This window comes from Physella acuta, unplaced genomic scaffold (genome assembly GCF_028476545.2).
Source record: "Physella acuta isolate Inbredline_101_S28 unplaced genomic scaffold, ASM2847654v3 ptg000006l, whole genome shotgun sequence".
Taxonomy (NCBI): Eukaryota; Metazoa; Mollusca; class Gastropoda; family Physidae; genus Physella; species Physella acuta.
Genome location: NW_026731526.1, coordinates 212,584 through 228,840, shown reverse-complemented (window position 1 = coordinate 228,840; position 16,257 = coordinate 212,584). Strand labels below are relative to the sequence as shown.

General features: G+C 39.8%; 1 protein-coding gene across 1 annotated transcript in view; it reads right to left on the bottom strand.

The window, feature by feature from the left end:
• Positions 1 to 15,088, bottom strand: part of LOC131936876 (uncharacterized) — a 29,840-nt gene extending 14,752 nt beyond the window's left edge. Inside the window, exons 1-14 of the mRNA XM_059294014.1 lie at positions 14,920 to 15,088; positions 12,513 to 12,672; positions 11,603 to 11,742; positions 10,800 to 10,895; positions 9,539 to 9,653; positions 9,109 to 9,233; positions 5,240 to 5,372; positions 4,921 to 5,057; positions 3,887 to 3,928; positions 3,622 to 3,675; positions 2,738 to 2,852; positions 1,599 to 1,723; positions 519 to 551; positions 241 to 340 (exon numbers count right to left, since the gene is read on the bottom strand). Of these exons, the coding sequence (XP_059149997.1) occupies positions 241 to 340; positions 519 to 551; positions 1,599 to 1,723; positions 2,738 to 2,852; positions 3,622 to 3,675; positions 3,887 to 3,928; positions 4,921 to 5,057; positions 5,240 to 5,372; positions 9,109 to 9,233; positions 9,539 to 9,653; positions 10,800 to 10,895; positions 11,603 to 11,742; positions 12,513 to 12,672; positions 14,920 to 14,959 (1,415 nt within the window). The 5' untranslated portion in view covers positions 14,960 to 15,088. The remainder of the gene's footprint in view (positions 1 to 240; positions 341 to 518; positions 552 to 1,598; positions 1,724 to 2,737; positions 2,853 to 3,621; positions 3,676 to 3,886; positions 3,929 to 4,920; positions 5,058 to 5,239; positions 5,373 to 9,108; positions 9,234 to 9,538; positions 9,654 to 10,799; positions 10,896 to 11,602; positions 11,743 to 12,512; positions 12,673 to 14,919) is intronic.
• Between the last annotated feature and the right edge of the window lie 1,169 nt (positions 15,089 to 16,257).

The window sequence follows — 16,257 nt, the reverse complement described above, 5'->3', positions numbered from 1 at the left end:
TACATACAAGCTGTCCTAACTAGCTGACTTACATACAAGCTGTCCTAACTAGCTGACTTACATACAAGCTGTCCTAACTGACTTACATACAAGCTGTCCTAACTAGCTGACTTACATACAAGCTGTCCTAACTGACTTACATACAAGCTGTCCTAACTGACTTACATACAAGCTGTCCTAACTGACTTACATACAAGCTGTCCTAACTGACTTACATAAAAGCTGTCCTAACTGACTTACATACAAGCTGTCCTGTGCGGGTCCTCCCCATTGCCTGCTGGCCTGCCCAGCACCGCGTCACACGGCTGTAGCGGAGCTGTGTTGTTACACAGCCGCTTGTCTAGAGATGTGTAGTTGATGTGTTGGTCAGTGTTTTGTCTTAATTGGTGTAATGATTGCTTAATAACATATTAATGACTAACGTATGGACACTTTACACTTTAAAGCTTGAATGCATGTGGTCTATTTATAGAATTGTTGTAAAATACGAACTTTCATTTCAATGAAAAAAAACTCACCGAAGCAGTTAATGACCGGTGTGGGTGGAATAACTGAAATGATTTAAACATGAGCATTTACATGTAAAATATTAAACTTTCATGTACATACAATAACATACATCTTTTATCATCAAACTAACAGCATTTCCGTCGTTTATATTTTTATATCTAACGGGTGAAGATGAGAGTTCCAATCTACTGTTATCAGACGACCAATAGAAAATGTAAAAAGTTTTACACAGTAGATTTACAAACACACACACACACACAAACACACACATACACATAGACACATACATACATTTACACACACATACACACAAACATACACACACATACACACAAACATACACACACAAACACACACACACACATACACACACATTTACACACATACACACACATTTACACACATACACACACATTCACACACACATATACACACATACACACATACACACATACACACACATACACACACAAACACACACATACACACACAAACACACACATACACACACAAACACACTCTCACATACAAGCACATAGCCAACAATAATGAAAATTTAATTGCATTCCCTTGCCATAAAACACCTGGCCAGTGACCAAAGTGACTTCTTCTACTTTATACAGCACCCCCCTTTCCCCCCCCCCCCCCACACACACGTAAATCACCGACCACATGACATACTCGCAACTGGTTCATAACACTCCCAGCCATCAGCATTCGACCTTGTGACCTATTGGCCAACGGCCAATAACATCCCAACACACCACCAACCGACCAAGTGACCCTAACACCCCACCCACCCCCACCCCCACCAACCGACCACGTGACCTACTGACCACTGGTGCCTAACACCCCCACCCACCACCAACCGACTACGTGACCTACTGACCACTGGTGCCTAACACCCCCACCCACCACCAACCGACTACGTGACCTACTGACCACTGGTGCCTAACACCCCCACCCACCCCCACCCACCAAGAACAACCGACCACGTGACCTACTGACCACGTGACCTACTGACCACGTGACCTACTGACCACGTGACCTACTGACCACGTGACCTACTAACCACGTGACCTACTGACCACTGGTGCCACACACACTGTCCAGCGTCTGGCGCTTGCTGGCCAGGACCTGAGAGAAGTGGCTGTGTAGAGTTCCACACGCGCACGTGATGTTCTCCAGACACACGATCTCGTCAGACACGGCACTGACAGGACAAAATGTGACATGTGACATGTGTCATAGAACAAAATGTGACATGTGACAGAGAACAAAGTGTGACATGTGGCATGTGTCAGAGAACAAAGTGTGACATGTTGCATGTGTCAGAGAACAAAGTGTGACATGTTGCATGTGTCATAGAACAAAGTGTGAAATGTGACATGTGTCAGAGATCAAAGTGTGACATGTGTCAGAGAACAAAGTGTGACATGTGACAGTCAGAGAACAATGTGTGACATGTGTCAGAGAACAAAGTGTGACATGTGAGATGTGACATGTGTCAGAGAACGAAATGATACATGTGACATGTGACAGACTACAAAGTGCGACATTTCACATGTGACAGAGAACAACGTGTAACATGTGATATGTGTCAGATACGAATTGTGACATGTGATAGAGAAAAATATCTGTGAAATGTGATATACGACAAAAAAATAACTGTGACATGTGACAATTAGGGAACACTAACAAGGTTTGACCAACTATGTGTAAAAGTCGAAGAACAAATTGTGACAAAAAGTGTGTATGTGTGATACTGACAGAACAAAATGTGACACATAGCATGCCGCAACAATGACAGTGGCGTAAGCAGGGGGGTTAGGGGGTCATAACCTCCCCATAGACCCATCAGTATATATATAAAGTATGAGGGGGGGTGCAAATCGAAAGTTTGAGGGGGGGTGCAAATCGAAAGTTTGAGGGATGGAGTGCAAATCGAAAGTTTGAGCGGGGTGGGGTGCAAATCGAAAGCTTGTCCCCGGGTAAAAATTGGACCCCCCCCCCCCTTGAGACGATCCTGGCTACGCCACTGAACAAGGAAACCATAAAAACGGAGAAATGGAGTGCTGAATAAAAACATATTGTGTCCAAGATATCAACTCTACTTTACCTGCTCCTTGGTTGAATTTAATTAACAAATTAATTTTAAAAACTACTTTGAACCCTCCCACTCCTAATGATCTGACCTTGTGAACTTTAATGCACTTCATGTACTCACCGACAGAGGGCGTACAGGTCCTTGATGTTGAGGGCCGCTGACGCCCTCTCGTCATACAGGGACATGCACCTGACCACACCTGGACATTGCACTTCCTCCGTCAGTGCAAACGGCTCTAAGGGAGATGGTGTACAATTGTAATCGAAACTTTGATTGTTAGGTGAACTTGTAAGCGAGATATGAATAGCTTAGTAAACTTATAATAGAAGTATCGACAGCTTAGAGAACTTGAATTCGAAGTACCGATACCTTGGTCAGATTTGTATCAATAGCTTAGCGTAGTATCGATACCTTGGTAAAATTGTAACAAAAGTATGGATAGCTAGGTGGATTTGTAATCAAAATATCGATAGCTTGGTAAAAATGGAATCGATGTATAAGTAGTTTAATAAAGTTGTAATAGAAAAATCGACAGCTTTGTATTTGGAGTATCGATACCTTGTTAATTTTGCAATTCAAGTATAGACGGCAAATGAAAGCTTGGTAAAGGTTTAATAAAAACTGCCCATAGCAAGTTAACATTTGAACCGAACTGCCATTAACCTTGTAATCCCCTAAAAGATTATACGATTTAAAACTATGTTGATATCTATTTGTTAAGCGAATATTTTAACTTTTTTTTGTGTTGTACGTTACTTATAATTCATGTCGTCATACAACGACGTCATACAGTGGCGTACGCAGGGGGGTTAGGGGGGGGGGGGTCTTAACCCCCCCCCCCATAGACCCCTCGGTATATATATAAAAAGTATGAGGGGGGTGCAAATCGAAAGTTTGAGGGGGGGGGGGGGGGTGAAAATCGAAAGTTTGTCCCCAGGTAAAAATTGGAACCCCCCCCCCCTTGAGAAGATCCTGGCTACGCCACTGACGTCATACATACTGACCTGTGGCTGACGTCAGTTTAATCACTTTCTTATCAGCCGTTACGTTCTTGTCACCTGCAACAGAATTTTCAGATAGGGTCTTTTAATTTCCTTAATTAAATGAAACTTCAGGACAAATGAAAACAATTGAACCACTTCAAAGAATCTTCTTATTAACAAAATAATATCAAAATAACGGAAATGAATGAAAAAATGCAATGAATTCACAGAAAGTTGAACATTCGGTAGAGTACAAAATGAAACAATTTGTAGTTATGTTTTTTACCTGGGCAGGGAAACCCCTTCTCCCCAGCTGGGAACACCACACCTGTCAAACATATAGGTTAACAGTTACCGGCGAGGTGCAGGTAGATGTTACATATGACTATAACAGTGAAATGTTGGTAGATTGTATCTTGGGAGTGTGTGAGATTGCATCAGGGAGACAGTGGCTGTGCGCATGCGCGAAGGGAACAAGTGAAGAGGAGGCAAGAATATGGCGTAGCTTGAGTGAACACGCTGCCTGTGTGAAAACAAAATAAATATGAAAAACTGCAAAAGAAGGCTTGTCTTTTGATTCTGTATGTGTAATATAAAAGGTAGGAGAAAGGCCTGTGACAATGACATATGTACTTTACTGAGTGAAAAGAAGTGCCTCAATTAGACCTACCACTGATATATAACCGTATACAAAACAGGGCCTACCACTGATATATATATGTAACCGTATATTAACTTCTCCTACCACTGATATATAACCATATATCAACTGGACCTACCACTGGTATATAACCGTTTATCAACATGATCTACCACATATGTAACCGTATATCAAATGGACCTACCACTGTTATATAACCGAATACCATCTGGACCTACCACTGATATATTAAACCGTATATCAACTGGACCTACCAATAATATATAACCGTATATCAACTGGACCTACCACTTATATAACCGTATATCAACTGTACCTACCACTGTTATATACCCGTATATCAACTGTACCTACCACTGTTATATACCCGTATATCAACTGTACCTACCACTGTTATATACCCGTATATCAACTGTACCTACCATTGTTATATACCCGTATATCAACTGTACCTACCATTGTTATATACCCGTATATCAACTGTACCTACCATTGTTATATACCCGTATATCAACTGTACCTACCATTGTTATATACCCGTATATCAACTGTACCTACCATTGTTATATACCCGTATATCAACTGTACCTACCATTGTTATATACCCTATATCAACTGGACCAACCACTGATATATAACCGTATATCAACATGACCTACCACTGTACTGAGTGCAGTTCTGCTTGGTGTCAAAAGCGAACCTTGACATGGCCACTGTGGTGTAGATGTCCTGCCTATGGTAGAACCCACACTGGCAGACTAGGTCACTGTAGCAGTTGATGTAGGTCACCATGTGCCTGTGGATTTGTTGAGAAACTTTAGCAACTTACCGAATATGTTTTAATTAACGCGAACTTTTGAAATAGGCAAGGCATAACTAAAGATAGTAAATGCAGCTTCAATGAAGAGAAGTTTACAGCTATACTAAAAGGATTGGAGGACAATCATCCAAGAGAAGGCTACAGGTCCACAATTTTACCTGCATACTTGCTCAGGGCTGGTTGCCGTGGCAACGTTTGCCTGTAGTTCCATGTCGCACTGGACGCCAGGCTGTTTGAGGCTGCACGTGCCCCCACAGTTAACCTCGAGCATGGGTGCGCTGAACTCACTCACTGAAACAAAACATGAACTCACTCACTGAAACAAAACATGAACTCACTCACTGAAACAAAACATGAACTCACTCACTGAAACAATACATGAACTCACTCACTGAAACAAAACATGAACTCACTCACTGAAACAAAACATGAACTCACTCACTGAAACAAAACATGAACTCACTCACTGAAACAAAACATGAACTCACTCACTGAAACAAAACATGAACTCACTCACTGAAACAATACATGAACTCACTCACTGAAACAAAACATGGACTCACTCACTGAAACAAAACATGAACTCACTGAAACAAAACATGAACTCACTCACTGAAACAAAACATGAACTCACTGAAACAAAATATGAACTCACTCACTGAAACAAAACATGAACTCACTCACTGAAACAAAACATGAACTCACTCACTGAAACAAAACATGAACTCACTGAAACAAAACATGAACTTACTCACTGAAACAAAATATGAACTCACTCACTGAAACAAAACATGAACTCACTCACTGAAACAAAACATGAACTCACTCACTGAAACAAAACATGAACTCACTCACTGAAACAAAACATGAACTCACTCACTGAAACAAAACATGAACTCACTCACTGAAACAAAACATGAACTCACTCACTGAAACAAAACATGAACTCACTCACTGAAACAAAACATGAACTCACTCACTAAAACAATACATGAACTCACTCACTGAAACAAAACATGAACTCACTCACTGAAACAAAACATGAACTCACTCACTGAAACAAAACATGAACTCACTCACTGAAACAAAACATGAACTCACTCACTGAAACAAAACATGAACTCACTCACTGAAACAATACATGAACTCACTCACTGAAACAAAACATGGACTCACTCACTGAAACAAAACATGAACTCACTGAAACAAAACATGAACTCACTCACTGAAACAAAACATGAACTCACTGAAACAAAATATGAACTCACTCACTGAAACAAAACATGAACTCACTCACTGAAACAAAACATGAACTCACTCACTGAAACAAAACATGAACTCACTGAAACAAAACATGAACTTACTCACTGAAACAAAATATGAACTCACTCACTGAAACAAAACATGAACTCACTCACTGAAACAAAACATGAACTCACTCACTGAAACAAAACATGAACTCACTCACTGAAACAAAACATGAACTCACTCACTGAAACAAAACATGAACTCACTCACTGAAACAAAACATGAACTCACTCACTGAAACAAAACATGAACTCACTCACTGAAACAAAACATGAACTCACTCACTGAAACAAAACATGAACTCACTCACTGAAACAAAACATGAACTCACTGAAACAAAACATGAACTCACTCACTGAAACAAAACATGAACTTACTGAAACAAAACATGAAATCACTCACTGAAACAAAAACATGAACTCACTGAAACAAAACATGAACTCACTCACTGAAACAAAACATGAACTCACTCACTGAAACAAAACATGAACTCACTCACTGAAACAAAACATGAACTCACTCACTGAAACAAAACATGAACTCACTGAAACAAAACATGAACTCACTCACTGAAACAAAACATGAACTCACTCACTGAAACAAAACATGAACTTACTGAAACAAAACATGAACTCACTCACTGAAACAAAACATGAACTCACTCACTGAAACAAAACATGAACTCACTCACTGAAACAAAACATGAACTCACTCACTGAAACAAAACATGAACTCACTCACTGAAACAAAACATGAACTCACTCACTGAAACAAAACATGAACTCACTCACTGAAACAAAACATGAACTCACTGAAACAAAACATGAACTCACTCACTGAAACAAAACATGAACTCACTCACTGAAACAAAAAATGAACTCACTGAAACAATACATGAACTCACTCACTGAAACAAAACATGAACTCACTCACTGAAACAAAACATGAACTCACTGAAACAAAACATGAACTCACTCACTGAAACAAAACATGAACTCACTCACTGAAACAAAACATGAACTCACTCACTGAAACAAAACATGAACTTACTCACTGAAACAAAACATGAACTCACTTACTGAAACAAAACATGAACTCACTCACTGAAACAAAACATGAACTCACTCACTGAAACAAAACATGAACTCACTCACTGAAACAAAACATGAACTCACTCACTGAAACAAAACATGAACTCACTCACTGAAACAAAACATGAACTTACTCACTGAAACAAAACATGAACTCACTCACTGAAACAAAACATGAACTCACTCACTGAAACAAAACATGAACTCACTCACTGAAACAAAACATGAACTCACTCACTGAAACAAAACATGAACTCACTCACTGAAACAAAACATGAACTCACTCACTGAAACAAAACATGAACTCACTCACTGAAACAAAACATGAACTCACTCACTGAAACAAAACATGAACTCACTGAAACAAAACATGAACTTACTCACTGAAACAAAATATGAACTCACTCACTGAAACAAAACATGAACTCACTCACTGAAACAAAACATGAACTCACTCACTGAAACAAAACATGAACTCACTGAAACAAAACATGAACTCACTCACTGAAACAAAACATGAACTCACTCACTGAAACAAAACATGAACTCACTCACTGAAACAAAACATGAACTCACTCACTGAAACAAAACATGAACTCACTGAAACAAAACATGAACTTACTCACTGAAACAAAACATGAACTCACTCACTGAAACAAAACATGAACTCACTCACTGAAACAAAACATGAACTCACTCACTGAAACAAAACATAAACTCACTCACTGAAACAAAACATGAACTCACTCACTGAAACAAAACATGAACTCACTCACTGAAACAAAACATGAACTCACTCACTGAAACAAAACATGAACTTACTCACTGAAACAAAACATGAACTCACTCACTGAAACAAAACATGAACTCACTCACTGAAAGAAAACATGAACTCACTCACTGAAACAAAACATGAACTCACTCACTGAAACAAAACATGAACTCACTCACTGAAACAAAACATGAACTCACTCACTGAAACAACACATGAACTCACTCACTGAAACAAAACATGAACTCACTCACTGAAACAAAACATGAACTCACTCACTGAAACAAAACATGAACTCACTCACTGAAACAAAACATGAACTCACTGAAACAAAACATGAACTCACTCACTGAAACAAAAACATAGGTAAATATTTAACAATTTGAGGAAATGTATTGTTGCTGTAAGGTCCATACGTGTTTGACACTGACGAAGTACTCGGTGTTTAAACCTGTGCCATGTACTCATGTGTTGTACACTGACCAACTCACCTGTTTTACACGAAATACTCACCTGTTTTACACGAAATACTCACCTGTTTTACACCTGTTTTACACTGAAATACACGCCTGTTTTACACTTAAATAATCATATGTTTTACACTGAAGTACTCACATGTTTTACACTGAAGTACTCACATGTTTTACACTGAAGTACTCACATGTTTTACACTGAAGTACTCACATGTTTTACACTGAAGTACTCACATGTTTTACACTGAAGTACTCACATGTTTTACACTGTACTTGCATGTTTTACACTGAAGTACTCACATGTTTTACACTGAAGTACTCACATGTTTTACACTGTACTTACATGTTTTACACTGTACTCACACGTTTTACACTGTACTTACATGTTTTACACTGGGCCACGTATTCCTTCTTCTCGAAGTTGTTGACGGCATCAGCCGCCGGCTCCTCCTTGAGCTGGCACTCGCAGACTTTAGACTCGAAACACTTGAAGAAGGTCGTGAAGGTGCTGGCACAATAGATCATTCATTCGTTATTGAAAAGGCGTCAATAGACACTCGTGAGACATTTCTATACATACGCTTTGAATAAGCTAGGGAAAAGAACTCCAGATCAATGTGAAAGGGAAGCAACTCATTGAGGTGAGAGTATACCTGATTAATAATACATTCTTGAATTTGTGTCTTGATATAAAAATATACGAGAGAAATTTTGTGAACCTTATGTGAGAGATTTTTTTTTTTCATTTGTGTTAATTTTTCGATTTGTGACAAATTAATGATAGTCTGTGACATTTAAGTGACAATAGCTTACCCACAAAAGGCTGTAAAGTTTTTGTTAAAGGTGGACATGATGGCCGCAGCATCACGTGACTTGAAGCAAGTCTCCAGGGCCGGACACTTCTGGATCAGGCCTTGTATGACGGGGGCTGGGGGAGACATGGGGGCTGTATTATGACTTTACTTAGTCTTTACTGCTACGTTAAAGTTAAGCATATAAGTCGCTTTAAGTTAACAACCTAGCTTCACCCATCCACCCAGATTTTGGACCTACCTCCCAGTTACACCCAGATTTAGCACCTACCTCCTTGTTACACCCAGATTTAGCACCTACCTCCTTGCTACACCTCAGAATTAGCACCTACCTCCCAGTTACACCCAGATTTAGCACCTACCTCCCAGTTACACCCAGATTTAGCACCTACCTCCCAGCTACACCCCAGATTTAGCACCTACCTCCCTATTACAACACCCAGATTTAGCACCTACCTCCCAGCTACACCCCAGATTTAGCGCCTACCTCCCTATTACAACACCCAGCTACACCCCAGATTTAGCACCTACCTCCCTGTTAAAACACCCAGAATTAGCACCTACCTCCCAGTTACACCCAGATTTAGCACCTAACTGCCTGTTACACCCCAGATTTAGCACCTACCTCCCTGTTAAAACACCCAGAATTAGCACCTACCTCCCAGTTACACCCAGATTTAGCACCTAACTGCCTGTTACACCCCAGATTTAGCACCTACCTCCCTGTTAAAACACCCAGAATTAGCACCTACCTCCCAGCTACACCCCAGATTTAGCACCTACCTCCCTATTACAACACCCAAATTTAGCACCTACCTCCCAGCTACACCCCAGATTTAGCACCTACCTCCCTATTACAACACCCAGATTTAGCACCTACCTCCCAGCTACACCCCAGATTTAGCACCTACCTCCCTATTACAACACCCAAATTTAGCACCTACCTCCCAGCTACACCCCAGATTTAGCACCTACCTCCCTATTACAACACCCAGATTTAGCACCTACCTCCCAGCTACACCCCAGATTTAGCACCTACCTCCCTGTTAAAACACCCAGAATTAGCACCTACCTCCTTGTTACACCCAGATTTAGCACCTACCTCCTTGCTACACCTCAGAATTAGCACCTACCTCCCAGTTACACCCAGATTTAGCACCTACCTCCCCGTTAAAACACCCAGATTTAGCACCTACCTCCCCGTTAAAACACCCAGATTTAGCACCTACCTCCCCGTTAAAACACCCAGATTTAGCACCTACCTCCCGTTGTATTCTGTACCACAGGAAAGTTGTTGTCCTTGCCTGTGTCACGATCAACGCAGGTGATCCCAGGTTTTTGCGGGTAGACAAGTTTATCTGGTTGAAATCAATCAAATGTTTCATGTTTTAGTAACATTGCATAAATGTGCAGGTATTCGTTAAGTAATACGGTTACTCAATCGCAAAAATGTGATTTTCATATTATCACTCCTTAATGAACAATTCTACTATAGAACTAGAATCAACTTTTCAAATTACAACCCTCACTCTTCTCCCCCTTTAATGTACATCTTTTACTTAAAACTCTTGCAGTAATTCCCCCTTTGATTAACATTTCGCAGTTATCCCCTTTTGATGAACATCTTTTACTTACAACTCTCGCAGTTATCCCCCTTTGAAGAACATCTTTTACTTACAACTCTCGCAGTTATTCCCCTTTGATGAACATCTTTTACTTAGAACTCTCGCAGTTATCCCTCTTTGATGAACATCTTTTACTTACAGCTCTCGCAGTTATCCCCCTTTGATGAACATCTTTTACTTACAACTCTCGCAGTTATCCCCCTTTGATGAACATCTTTTACTTACAACTCTCGCAGTTATCCCCCTTTGATGAACGTCTTTTACTTACAACTCTCGCAGTTATCCCCCTTTGATGAACATCTTTTACTTACAACTCTCGCAGTTATCCCCCTTTGATGAACATCTTTTACTTACAACTCTCGCAGTTATCCCCCTTTGATGAACGTCTTTTACTTACAACTCTCGCAGTTATCCCCCTTTGGTGAACATATTTTACTTACAACTCTCACAGTTATCCCTCTTGAAGTAGTACAAGTTTCTCATGATCTCCTTGTAGGCCTGAGACAGCATGAAGCTGTCACTGGGGTACTGGCAGGCACATAGAGCCTGATCTGTGCATTGGGCGTAGTCAAGTCTGCTCCTGGGAAGGTGGGGGGGGGGGGGGGGGGGGGGCACGTCAATCAAAACATGCACGTGAGATTGGGTCAAATGATTAGTGTACTTAAGCATGCACATTAATTTAATGGGTGTCAAAGTTTTAATTTTTGAGTTGTTGAGATTGTATAAAAATGTTTGTTTATATGGTGCGTTGATGTCGTTTTTAAAAATGTAGTTTTGTCAAACACACGTATGGAAATTTTAATATTTACTCAATAGCAGGAACAGATGTTTTTCAACGTTTGTTTAACTGTCGTGAGGCAGTGAATCATGTTAACTGCAATAATACAGTGGCTAACAGCCTAGAGCTGTTTTATATTGTATGATGCTGTTTCAGACTGCTGACTAACTGTAACTTTCCTATATTGTATGATAGATGTCGTATTATGGCTGTCGGCCTAAAGCTATCGTACATAGTTTGGTTATTGTCTTATTATGGCTGACTGCCTAAAGCTGACAACATCCACGAATGCCCAGACAACCACCAACTACCAGACAACCACCAACTACCAGACAACCACCAACTACCAGACAACCACCAACTACCAGACAACCACCAACTACCAGACAACCACCAACTACCAGACAACCACCAACTACCAGACAACCACCAACTACCAGACAACCACCAACTACCAGACAACCACCAACTACCAGACAACCACCAACTACCAGACAACCACCAACTACTAGACAACCACCAACTGCTAGACAACCACCAACTGCCAGACAACCACCAACTGCAAGACTTACTTGCAGACCTCCTCCATGTTGTCGCCGGCGGCACTAACGGAACTGTCGAACACGCTCCGGCACTGGCCAAGCTGCTGTGCGTTCATGCATGCCGTCGTCAGGGACGGTGCCACGGCTGGTTCCTGTTTACTTGATGGGTCAGCCTGACCCAGGACGGACGCTGGGAAACGTAAATCAGTTTTAAAACATCTTATGCAATCCGGCCCATATGCAGAAAATAAAGAAGAACTATAGCGGCAGAATAAAAGGCTGAGCAATAATTGTTTTATTGTCTACTTTTCTTGTGATCCTGCAACATTTCAGAGCTTTATTTCCGGGGTGTAAATTATAGATTGTAGAAAGTGTTAGTGGATGCGGCATGTTCCACAAGGATTCTAACTCCGGACACAAAGTAATTATTTACACACCTACCCTATCTTAGGTCATATTACACATGTTAACTTACATTACATTCATTGAGACACCTCTCACACCCAATAGCCCCTAAAACACACAACTCCACATACTAGACAGTACCTAGCTATTCCCTATTACTCGATATGAAGCCAGCTACATCAAAATCTATCATTGTGTGCACGCACACTGTCGATACATGATCTAAGCTTGACAAAAACAAATGTCGCACTTCTGTGTATAATAGTGTATATAATTCTCTGATTCAGCTTGATGCAGTATTACTACTAAAAGTAATTGGTTTATTATCATAGAGATCGTTGATACCGATATTTTGAATCGCACCTGGATAAGAAAAGTACGTTTTTTTATGTTTAGGGTCGTCAATACCTCACCCCGAAAAAGCAGTTCCCCCCGCCCCTCCCCCCAGGTGTGACGTCACCGGTAGTTTGTTTACTGCAACAACAGGTCATAATCTTTCGCATTTATAATGTTGTCTAGGCAACATCACATACCGAATATATATGTTTGTAGCTTGAATAAAATTTAAATATTTAAAATAATATGCCAGTCTATTTTTGTGTATTAAACAAAAGAAAAAATGCATAAATTATAGGATACACTGGCCAGTAATGAAAGCTAACAAATGAAATATTGTTGAGAAGATAATAATTCGAGTTAACGCCCTTTAGTAGACTCAGATACTTGTCAAATGTTTGAATACAAACAAGCCATTAATTCTGCCCAACTAGCTGAGGTCTATCTCACCAATCTAGATGTCCACCCTGCTACACCCTGGGGCTTGAATCACAAATGGTTTGTTTTTATGGGTCTCCTGGGACGCTAATCTGCTGGATGAGAGAGAGTTATCCCCCATCAAAGAGAACCCTTGTAGTGATCTTATCTTGACTAATGTTTCTGTTGTTTGTCCTAGGAAGACGATGAAGCAGAAAATTGTCTAGGGTTAAATGTCTTCATCTTTTTTTTTTATGTCGTATGATGTGAGCATTTCATGAAACCTTTGTCATATATTTGTGTAGTTTCTTTGAATTAAAATAAATAGCAACATATGGTGTTTTAATTGGCAAATATTTTGAGAGTTTCTATCGATTCCTTTAACCGACAACATCTGGGGATAGAGTTAACACATTCTGCAATCGTTAACGTTTTGACCCTCACGACATTATCATCCAGATAAAAAAAAAAGCTTCTCTTTGCTTCATGAACCGACCAGTCTTGAGAAACCAAACCAAAACTTTGTTTATATTGATTTCATCGAGAAAGAACACCATGCAAGTGTAAAAATTAAAGTAAATATCCCTTTCAAACCTGGATGTCCATGGGACAAGTGAAGTAGAGTTCACTTGTTTCTGTGACCTCGGCATATAGAGATAGTGTTGTCAGCACTATGCTCAGCCGCCTTTACTTTCCCTAACGCGAGTTAATTACCCATCAGAGTTGGATTCGAACTCGAGACTTACGGGTTAGCAGTCCAGCACTCTACCGCTAGACCACTCCGTCCCCGACGCAGGCCTAAGTCATGTAAAGAATGAAAGCGGGCACGAATGTTGACAACTGAGATGTTGACTGGAACTTGAAAGTTGTTAGAAATCAGAAAAGGAAATTTTGTAATATAATTAACCACGAAATATATATTTTACTCTACCTTGATCTGATAGTATGAAAGTATAAAAGAAGGAAAAAGCATACAAAAATATATAGCTACCCCCCCCTACACCCACCACCACCACCACCAACACTCAATACACACAGATAAAACTTAATTAATGAATTGTGTCGAATTTGTACACTATATTACTATACTTCACATGTTAAAATGAATTTTCACTTTAACTGTATAGATACTAAAACGGTATAAATACTTTTTAATTTTAAATGTGTTACAAAAAGGAATTTTATCCTCAGTAAACACAAATATAAGACTGCACAACATATTTCTGTACTCATTCTTTCATGTGAAATAAAATTCAAGAGTATAAAATTTTTTACTTACAAACCAGTAAACCGAATGTGAATGCCTGCATCAAACCCATCTTGCAACTAACTAGCTACTGACAAATCCTTGATTCACGAAGAACAAATAAAGAAAGATAATCCAAAACCAAGGGAGGCAATCCACGAATTGTAAATTTCTTGACGTATAATCAGTTTTCTACTTGGCAAGGTGGGGTTTGTTAAATTATTCTGTAACAAAAAATGTGATGATCTGAAGTTTAAATCCCAAAACTATCTTTGAAGTTTTGAACACGGTAGAAAGTTTGAATATTAAGATCTTTCATTCGAAAAATAAATCAAAATAAGTTACTTTCCTATTCCTCATAAAAAGGGTAATTTCTAAGAAAAAATGTCCGCATACCTAGTTCAACTGCACAAAACTTGACACTAGAAGTTTGACGTACCTTGTGGATGAGGCCATGTGTTACCTAGAGGCGGTGCGATCATCTCGGCCACGCCCTTCCATCCCAAGCGGTAGATGGGTGTGTGTGTGTGGGGGGGGGGGGGGGCGATACATAAAGCTTCCATCCCCTAAACTTTTGTTTTGTGTATTTGGCATTCCTCATGATGCCCCTTCCTATCCTGCTGTAATATTTTCATTTCTATAAAGTTTATTGCTAACTTTAGTAATTACATTTGTAATGTAGGCCTATTTTTCATGCACCATTCAACTCAAGGGAAATAAGAATGTCATATTTTTAAAGAAACGAATTATTCTTCGTTATAAAACCATTTTAAAAATGTAGACATTGCTTTTTACATACTATTAATGCACTAATTAAAACTATAAACTATTTGCGTATAATACAGTTGTTTTTTTTAAATCTAATTTTTAAATATAATTATTCGACATTCTCGCACAAATATTTTGACATGGTATTTTAAAAAAAAATCATTTATACGAGTCTGTTTCTGTGTACACCAGAAAGCACATAGTTATGATTTCACCCCGTACGTTGAAGCGAATCCATTACCGGGGCTGATTATGCATGCGTTGTGTTGTTTATGCTGTCCACGATGTTCAGTCTGTGTACGAGGACTCGGTCTACCTTTACACACAAAAAACACGGTTATGTCCCCGTGATGGACAGAACCCTGAGTGGTACACCGTCCACATTTGCATCTGGTCGGGAGCGACGCAGCAACAGGACACGACGGAGATTGACGGTGGGGGAAGACTGCGGCGGAGCTGCATAAGAAATTGATAGTTGAGGTGTTGTAATTTTTTAATTGATGGCAGGTTCTAAATAAAGGTTGGCGGTTGTTGTTTCTCTGTTATGTCATGTTTGGTATTTTCGTGTAAATAAAAAAAAAGCAGGTATATCGTGTGTTGGTG